The sequence below is a fragment of the Hemibagrus wyckioides genome, linkage group LG06, assembly GCF_019097595.1.
Source record: "Hemibagrus wyckioides isolate EC202008001 linkage group LG06, SWU_Hwy_1.0, whole genome shotgun sequence".
NCBI lineage: Eukaryota > Metazoa > Chordata > Actinopteri > Siluriformes > Bagridae > Hemibagrus > Hemibagrus wyckioides.
Window position 1 is genome coordinate 45477523 of NC_080715.1, and position 10000 is coordinate 45487522.

Below are 10000 nucleotides of genomic sequence, written 5' to 3' on the forward strand. Positions count from 1 at the left end.
CTCAGTCACACAGAGAATGTCAGTAACAGAGACTTTCAGTAACACAGAGAGTCTCAGTAACACAGGGAGTCTAAGTCACACAGAGAGTGTCAGTAACACAGAGAGTCTCAGTAACACAGGGAGTCTCAGTCACACAGAGAGTGTCAGTAACACAGGGAGTCTCAGTAACACAGAGAGTCTCAGTCACACAGGGAGTCTCAGTAACACAGAGTCTCAGTCACACAGGGAGTCTCAGTCACACAGAGAGTCTCAGTAACACAGGGAGACTCAGTAACACAGGGAGTCTCAGTCACACAGAGAGTGTCAGTAACACAGGGAGTCTCAGTAACATAGGGAGTCTCAGTAACACATGGAGTCTCAGTAACACAGAGCGTGTCAGTAACACAGGGAGTCTCAGTAACACAGGGAGTCTCAGTAACACAGGGAGTCTCAGTAACACAGGGAGTGTCAGTAACACAGGGAGTTTCAGTAACACAGGGAGTCTCAGTAACACAGGGAGTCTCAGTAACACAGAGCGTGTCAGTAACACAGGGAGTCTCAGTAACATAGGGAGTCTCAGTCACTCAGGGAGTCTCAGTAACACAGAGAGTCTCAGTAACACATGGAGTCTCAGTAACACAGAGAGTGTCAGTAACACAGGGAGTCTCAGTAACACAGGGAGTCTCAGTCACAAAGAGAGTGTCAGTAACACAGGGAGTCTCAGTCACACAGGGAGTCTCAGTAACACAGAGAGTCTCAGTAACACATGGAGTCTCAGTCACACAGGGAGTCTCAGTAACACAGAGTCTCAGTAACACATGGAGTCTCAGTCACACAGAGAGTGTCTAACACAGGGAGTGTCAGTCACACAGAGAGTGTCAGCAACACAGGGAGTCTCAGTAACACAGGGAGTCTCAGTAACAGGGAGTGTCAATAACACAGGGAGTCTCAGTAACACAGAGAGTGTCAGTAACACAGGGAGTCTCAGTAACAGAGAGTCTCAGTACCACAGAGAGTCTCAGTAACAGGGAGTCTCAGTCACACAGAGAGTGTCAGTAACACAGAGTCTCAGTCAGACAGGGAGTGTCAGTAACACAGGGAGTGTAAGTAACACAGGGAGTCTCAGTAACACAGGGAGTGTCAGTAACACATGGAGTCTCAGTAACACAGGGAGTCTCAGTCACAAAGAGAGTGTCAGTAACACAGGGAGTCTCAGTAACACAGAGTGTCAGTAACATAGGGAGTCTCAGTAACACAGGGAGTCTCAGTAACACAGAGAGTCTCAGTAACACAGAGAGTCTCAGTAACACAGGGAGTCTCAGTCACACAGAGAGTGTCAGTAACACAGAGAGTCTCAGTCAGACAGGGAGTGTCAGTAACACAGGGAGTGTAAGTAACACAGGGAGTCTCAGTAACACAGAGAGTGTCAGTAACACATGGAGTCTCAGTAACACAGAGTCCTGGTAACACAGAGAGTCTCAGTCACACAGAGAGTCTCAGTAACACAGAGTGTCAGTAACATAGGGAGTCTCAGTAACACAGGGAGTCTCAGTAACACATGGAGTGTCAGTAACACAGAGAGTGTCAGTAACACAGAGAGTGTCAGTAACACAGAGAGTCTCAGTAACACATGGAGTCTCAGTAACACATGGAGTCTCAGTCACAAAGAGAGTGTCAGTAACACAGGGAGTCTCAGTAACATAGGGAGTCTCAGTCACAAAGAGAGTGTCAGTAACACAGGGAGTCTCAGTAACATAGGGAGTCTCAGTCACACAGGGAGTCTCAGTAACAGAGTCTCAGTAACACATGGAGTCTCAGTCACACAGGGAGTCTCAGTAACACAGAGTCCTGGTAACACAGAGAGTCTCAGTCACACAGAGAGTCTCAGTAACACAGAGAGTGTCAGTAACACAGGGAGTCTCAGTAACACAGAGAGTGTCAGTAACACAGGGAGTCTCAGTAACACAGAGAGTGTCAGTAACACATGGAGTCTCAGTAACACAGGGAGAGTCAGTAACACAGAGAGTGTCAGTAACACAGAGAGTGTCAGTAACACAGGGAGTCTCAGTAACACAGGGAGTCTCAGTCACAAAGAGAGTGTCAGTAACACAGGGAGTCTCAGTAACATAGGGAGTCTCAGTCACACAGAGAGTGTCAGTAACACAGGGAGTCTCAGTAACACAGAGAGTGTCAGTAACACATGGAGTCTCAGTAACACAGAGTCCTGGTAACACAGAGAGTCTCAGTCACACAGAGAGTCTCAGTAACACAGAGAGTGTCAGTAACACAGGGAGTCTCAGTAACACAGAGAGTGTCAGTAACACAGGGAGTCTCAGTAACACAGAGAGTGTCAGTAACACAGGGAGTCTCAGTAACACAGAGAGTGTCAGTAACACATGGAGTCTCAGTAACACAGGGAGAGTCAGTAACAGAGAGTGTCAGTAACACAGAGAGTGTCAGTAACACAGGGAGTCTCAGTAACACAGGGAGTCTCAGTCACAAAGAGAGTGTCAGTAACACAGGGAGTCTCAGTAACATAGGGAGTCTCAGTCACACAGAGAGTGTCAGTAACACAGAGAGTCTCAGTAACACAGAGAGTGTCAGTAACACATGGAGTCTCAGTAACACAGAGAGTCTCAGTAACACAGAGAGTGTCAGTAACACAGGGAGTCTCAGTAACACAGAGAGTGTCAGTAACACAGGGAGTCTCAGTTACACAGAGCGTGTCAGTAACACAGGGAGTCTCAGCAACACAGGGAGTCTCAGTAACACAGGGAGTCTCAGTAACACAGAGTGTGTCAGTCACACAGGGAGTCTCAGTCACAAAGAGAGTGTCAGTAACACAGGGAGTCTCAGTCACACAGGGAGTCTCAGTAACACAGAGAGTGTCAGTAACACATGGAGTCTCAGTCACACAGGGAGTCTCAGTAACACAGAGTCTCAGTAACACATGGAGTCTCAGTCACACAGAGAGTGTCTAACACAGGGAGTCTCAGTCACACAGAGAGTGTCAGCAACACAGGGAGTCTCAGTAACACAGGGAATCTCAGTAACAGGGAGTGTCAATAACACAGGGAGTCTCAGTAACACAGAGAGTGTCAGTAACACAGGGAGTCTCAGTAACACAGAGAGTCTCAGTAACACAGAGAGTCTCAGTACCACAGGGAGTCTCAGTAACACAGGGAGTCTCAGTCACACAGAGAGTGTCAGTAACACAGAGAGTCTCAGTCAGACAGGGAGTGTCAGTAACACAGGGAGTGTAAGTAACACAGGGAGTCTCAGTAACACAGGGAGTGTCAGTAACACATGGAGTCTCAGTAACACAGGGAGTCTCAGTCACAAAGAGAGTGTCAGTAACACAGGGAGTCTCAGTAACACAGAGTGTCAGTAACATAGGGAGTCTCAGTAACACAGGGAGTCTCAGTAACACAGAGAGTCTCAGTAACACAGAGAGTCTCAGTAACACAGGGAGTCTCAGTCACACAGAGAGTGTCAGTAACACAGAGAGTCTCAGTCAGACAGGGAGTGTCAGTAACACAGGGAGTGTAAGTAACACAGGGAGTCTCAGTAACACAGGGAGTGTCAGTAACACATGGAGTCTCAGTAACACAGGGAGTCTCAGTCACAAAGAGAGTGTCAGTAACACAGGGAGTCTCAGTAACACAGAGTGTCAGTAACATAGGGAGTCTCAGTAACACAGAGAGTCTCAGTAACACATGGAGTGTCAGTAACACAGAGAGTGTCAGTAACACAGAGAGTCTCAGTAACACAGGGAGTCTCAGTAACATAGGGAGTCTCAGTCACAAAGAGAGTGTCAGTAACACAGGGAGTCTCAGTAACATAGGGAGTCTCAGTCACACAGGGAGTCTCAGTAACACAGAGTCTCAGTAACACATGGAGTCTCAGTAACACAGAGAGTGTCAGTAACACAGGGAGTCTCAGTAACACAGAGAGTGTCAGTAACACAGAGAGTGTCAGTAACACAGAGAGTGTCAGTAACACAGGGAGTCTCAGTAACACAGAGAGTGTCAGTAACACATGGAGTCTCAGTAACACAGGGAGACTCAGTAACACAGAGAGTGTCAGTAACACAGAGAGTGTCAGTAACACAGGGAGTCTCAGTAACACAGGGAGTCTCAGTAACACAGAGAGTGTCAGTAACACATGGAGTCTCAGTAACACAGGGAGACTCAGTAACACAGAGAGTGTCAGTAACACAGAGAGTGTCAGTAACACATGGAGTCTCAGTAACACAGAGAGTGTCAGTAACACATGGAGTCTCAGTAACACAGGGAGACTCAGTAACACAGAGAGTGTCAGTAACACAGAGAGTGTCAGTAACACAGGGAGTCTCAGTAACACAGGGAGTCTCAGTCACAAAGAGAGTGTCAGTAACACAGGGAGTCTCAGTAACATAGGGAGTCTCAGTCACAAAGAGAGTGTCAGTAACACAGGGAGTCTCAGTAACATAGGGAGTCTCAGTCACACAGGGAGTCTCAGTAACCCAGAGAGTCTCAGTAACACATGGAGTCTCAGTAACACAGAGAGTCTCAGTAACACATGGAGTCTCAGTAACACAGAGAGTGTCAGTAACACAGAGCGTGTCAGTCACACAGGGAGTCTCAGTAACACATGGAGTCTCAGTAACACAGGGAGTCTCAGTAACACAGAGAGTGTCAGTAACACAGAGAGTCTCAGTAACACAGGGAGTCTCAGTAACACGGAGTCTCAGTAACACAGGGAGTGTCAGTAACACAGAGAGTGTCTAACACAGGGAGTTTCAGTAACACAGGGAGTCTCAGTAACACAGGGAGTCTCAGTAACACAGAGCGTGTCAGTAACACAGGGAGTCTCAGTAACACAGGGAGTCTCAGTAACACAGGGAGTCTCAGTAACACAGAGCGTGTCAGTAACACAGGGAGTCTCAGTAACACAGGGAGTCTCAGTAACAGAGCGTGTCAGTAACACAGGGAGTCTCAGTAACACAGAGCGTGTCAGTAACACAGGGAGTCTCAGTAACACAGGGAGTCTCAGTAACACAGAGCGTGTCAGTAACACAGGGAGTCTCAGTAACACAGGGAGACTCAGTAACACAGAGTGTCAGTAACACAGGGAGTCTCAGTAACACAGAGCGTGTCAGTCACACAGGGAGTCTCAGTCACACAGGGAGTCTCAGTCACACAAATCCTCTGTGTGGAGTAATGCACTGACCTCCTCTATAAATATGACATGGACATTAGACTTCACCGGGTCTGGAGTGGTCAGACTCTGTCCTTTATTAACCAGCACTCCAGATTATTATTAGTTTTAATGGATTACATTAATGAACAGTTACAGTAGAAACACACAAGCCTGTGATTGATATTAAAGTGAGGTACATTTCCCTGTGTTGAGCTGAACTATACTCCACACAGAGCTGATCAGAGGTCAGGCACTCAGAACTTCAACACCTTCACACACACATACACACACACACACACACACACACCTCTGACCACTGAAGCACTGAACCAGCCGTGTTATGTAAGAGTGCAGAGCAGAACCGAGGAAGTGTTTTACACTGAGAAATTTTTGAGCTGAAAACTGCACAATGATCATGGGTTTCAATAAACACAGCAATAAAACACGAATAATAATAATAATAATAATAATAATAATAATAATAATAATAATAATCATTAATTACACACACATATATTTTTGGCTGGGGGATGTGTGTGTGTGTGGGGGGGGGTAAATATTACCGTTCTGCGTGCAGGCTCTCGAGCGGTGCCACGTAGTTGGCCGGTATGTAGCCCTGAGTTCCAGCGGAAATACCGGTCAGCGCTCGAGCGATCCACCAGTCCGGACTGCTCTGGTCAATAACCTCGAGCTGATCCCCTGCACGGAAGCTCAAGTCCTCAGTGGTGCGCGCGTTGTAATCCCACAGAGCAGTGTACAGGCGCACAGGAGAGGGTAAAGGGGGCAAAACGCGCGACGCCGTCTCTAGTGGTTTAGGGTTCGCGATCACCACCGCGTCAACACTGTCCCGGGTCTGACCAGGCTTCTCCCGGGAACACGGGCACGTCGTGTGGCAGCACGCGACCATACGGTCCCACAGGTCCTTCAGCTGGATCGACATCTTCACCCCAAATCACGGCAACGCGATTAAACCCTGATCTCAACCACTGAGATTACACGAGAGCGCGCGCTCCATGCCGTGTATGATGATCTATTCTCATACACACTTTAACAGGGATTAATCCTAACTGAAGACTAATCCCCTGTCCATCGCAAACCCTTTATAATAATAAACGGGGTCCTAACACAGGCCGAAAAAAAGCGCACGAGACTTTATTGCTTCTTCCCGTTAAAGTGCTCAGAGTTTCCTGATGAGTCAGAAAGCAAAACAGGTGAAACTCTAAACTACAAAAACAGGCTGTACCTGTTGAGGTGATTAACACACACACACACACACACACACTCACTCACACACACACTCACAGAAACCCGCACGTGAAGTACATACCTGCTCAGCTCACGTCATGTAGCTTCTGAGCTGTTTCCGTGCAGTGGTTTAAAGAAGCATGAGGAGAGATGTTATAAAAATAAAAGTACTAATTATCTATAAAATACAGACACTGCTTTGTGTAATACGTTTCATTTCAATCTGTCAGATCTGACCTGTGTGATGTTTACTGGACTTTATATCACAGGGATGTTGAGTTATATCACATTCTCCAATCAGACTCTTCAGTACATTATGTCTGTGTGACTCAGACAGTAGATCCTGTAGGGTGGTCACTGATAAACACGCTACAAGAATAAACACAGCTGCTGGACACAGTCACACATGGGTTTTTTTAAACACAAGGCCATATCTGAGCCTCACAGGTAAATCCTGATACAGTGATCAGACCAAGGCTGGGTCTGGTGTGAACCTGCAGAAGAAAACACACACAGACATGGCAATCTGGACAGAAATAAAGTCACAGAGCCTCCTGTAAAACATGATATTAACCCCCGGGCCATGGTCTTAGTCTCCCGGCGTACAGCGTGAATCTGGTGAACATCAGAGAACCCTGAGGTACAGAGGTCAAGGTGGAGATCTGAGCCTCTAATTTCCAGTATATCAGTTTCACTCTTAACCTCCTGTTAACTTTCACCTACAGTGTACAGCAAACATCCTTAACCAGAGAGATCTACTTTAACTTAAACAACCTAGCATTTAAACAACCTAGCACTTGGGTTAGGGTTAACCATTGAGCTACCAGACAGAGAGGGAGAGAAAGGGTGAAAGTGGTCACTGTGCTGTTTGGGATCATGGTGTCCTCCTCACTGAACATGGAGCACACAAAGATAAGGAGAGAGACATCTCAGGAGATTAGATGTTAAAGGTAAAGGCTATAAGACCATCTCCAAGCAGCTTGATGTTCCTGTGACTACAGCAGCACATACAGTATTATTCAGAAGTTTAAAATCCACAGGACTATAGCCATCCTCCCTGGACGTGACTGCAAGTGGAAAATTGATAACAGATTGAAGAGACAGATAATACGAAAGATAACCAGAGATCCCAGAACAAGTTCCAAATAGATTAAACTCCAAGGTCAAGGTACATCAGTGTCAGATCGCACCGTCCAGCACTGTTTGAGCCAAAGTGGACTTAATGGAAGATGACCGAGGAGGACTCCACTGTTGAAAGCAAACGATACAAAAAAGAGAGACTGGAATTTGCCAAAAATGTATATTGACCAGCCACAAAGCTTCTGGGAGAATGTCTTCTGGACAGATTTGTATCTTTTTATCAACTCACATTAGCTCCATGTTCACAGACACAAAAATGAAGCATAGAAAGAGAAGAGGACTGTAGCTACTGTGAAACATGGAGGAGGATCTGTGATGCTTTGCTGCATCTGGCACAGGGGTCCTGAATCTCTACAGGGTAGAAGAATCTCAAGGCATTCTGGAGCATTATTTAATGTTCAGTTTCACTTAAACGATGATGAGGTTCCCTTCTGAGCCTGGTTCCTCTCACGGTTCCTTCCTCAGATCATCACAGGGAGTTTTTCCACCGGAGGCTTCTCATTAGGGATAAAATAGTTACTTTCATTTAAACTGTATATAAATTTATTTATTTTTATTTTTCCTCTTTCTGTTTCTTGAATTGAATTGGAGTGAAATGTGCTGCCCAGTGTCAGAAAGCTTGGGGTCAGTCGCAGGTCATGGGTCCTCCATCAGGATAATGACTCAAAACACATCTGAAAACATCCAAGAACAAAAGACTGGACTATTGTGAAGTGGTCTTCTGTGAGTCCTGATCTAAATCCTGCTGAAGATCTGTAGAAAGAGCTGAAACACCTGACTCAGCTGGAGCAGTCTGCTCATGAGGAGTGGACCAAAATACCTGTGGACAGGTGCAGAAGTCTCAGTGAGAGTTACAGAAATCACTTAATTGCAGTGATCGCAGCCTCAAAAGGTTCTGCAACAAAATATTAAGTTAAGGTGACCATCCTGTTTGTCCAGGTCAGTTTCAGTAGTTCTTAATGCTTCTGATGAACCACAATTATAAAGCAATGTCTGATTTTCATTACTCCATTTTTAATAAAGTTATGTCAGTGACCATTGTGGGATTTTCTTTCTTTAATAGAAGGACAGTTTTGTCCAGGTGTGTATCTGCTGTAACACACACACACACACACACACTAACAGATTCAGCTACAGAAAATCTAAAATAACTTTAAACTCTACTCAGTGTATTCATTGAGATTAGGGTGACGTTAATACAATAATGTTTAATTACACATGCAGGAATAATAATAATAATAATAATAATAATAATAATAACACTAAAACAATTATATAAAAAGATTTATTAAAAAATTAGAACGCATGACGTTGAGGCCGGGCGTGATGACGTAGTCGTCGCGTTTGCGTAGTACATGAGCATGACTGAACCCGGAAGTCACTGAACACAAAAATCTGTCGAATGAATAAACAAACACACAAATACACTATATAAACACAGAAAAACAAACAAACACAACAGTGTGATGATGCACACAACATTATAGAGCTGACTGAAAGCCAAAGCCGCTCATTAACCCAGTAAATACTGACAGATTACAACGCCACCTCTGGCAGGAGCTCAAGCGTGGGTTTGGGAAAGGGAGAAAGCGTGTGTGTGTGTGTGTGTGTATGAGAGAGAGAGAGACAGAGAGAGACAGAGAGAGTAGCCTGTCCTCAGTGTTTTTCCGCAGTCCGAGTTCAGTAATATAAACACTAATCAGCCATGACTGAAGGGTTCTCTCTGGAAGACTGCGATGTCATCGGCTTTGATCTGGATCACACACTGTGCCGGTACCATCTGAAGGAGACCTGTATGGTGAGCACACACACACACACACACACACACACACACACACACACACTGCTGCAGAATGAGTGTGGTTACATTCGTGTCAGAGTCACAGACTGCATGATCATCATCATCATCATCACCTTCATCATGTTGAGGGAATGCAGTGGACAGCTCCAGCTAAAGTGTGTGTGTGTGTGTGTGTATGCCAGGCCAGGGTTACTGATGGAGATTTACTATGGAGTAAATGTGACCATCTGCACTGTGATGTCATTTGAACAAGTGACCTGTAGATAGAGCATTGCTCCACAGATGTCTGAAGATCTTTAATGGTTTCTAGTGGTCTCTCATGGTCTGTGATGGTGTTTGATAATGATTGTGTCTTCTCTTTCCTCTTTCTGTGATGTGATCCTGCAGGAAAGCATTGATGTGTAACGTTGATGTCTATATGCAGTTAGCGAATATTTAATAAAATACACACACAAATCATACAACCACATAATCTAACACACAGACCTCATCCTGGATTTCTGCACTGACCAGAATACACACCTGGACCTGAGGGATCCTGATGGGAGATTTAATGTAGTGGTTTCCTATCACAAATAACACTAAGAATAAATTCAACTTAGACACTAACTATCTGAGAAAAGCATGTGGTCCACAGCATTAGAACATTAGAAC

General features: G+C 45.3%; 2 protein-coding genes across 3 annotated transcripts in view; one reads left to right on the forward strand and one right to left on the reverse strand.

The window, feature by feature from the left end:
* frk (fyn-related Src family tyrosine kinase) overlaps positions 1-6621 on the reverse strand; it is a 19309-nt gene extending 12688 nt beyond the window's left edge. Inside the window, exons 1-2 of one of the 2 annotated variants that reach the window (XM_058392278.1) lie at positions 6488-6621; positions 5724-6347 (exon numbers count right to left, since the gene is read on the reverse strand). In XM_058392278.1, the coding sequence (XP_058248261.1) occupies positions 5724-6100 (377 nt within the window). In that variant the 5' untranslated portion in view covers positions 6101-6347; positions 6488-6621. Of the gene's footprint in view, positions 1-5723; positions 6432-6487 lie in introns of those variants that run through there. The other variant, XM_058392277.1, reaches the window with a different exon arrangement.
* A 2479-nt stretch (positions 6622-9100) lies between these two features.
* Positions 9101-10000, forward strand: part of nt5dc1 (5'-nucleotidase domain containing 1) — a 54279-nt gene continuing 53379 nt past the window's right edge. Inside the window, exon 1 of the mRNA XM_058393491.1 lies at positions 9101-9343. Within this exon, the coding sequence (XP_058249474.1) occupies positions 9251-9343 (93 nt within the window). The 5' untranslated portion in view covers positions 9101-9250. The remainder of the gene's footprint in view (positions 9344-10000) is intronic.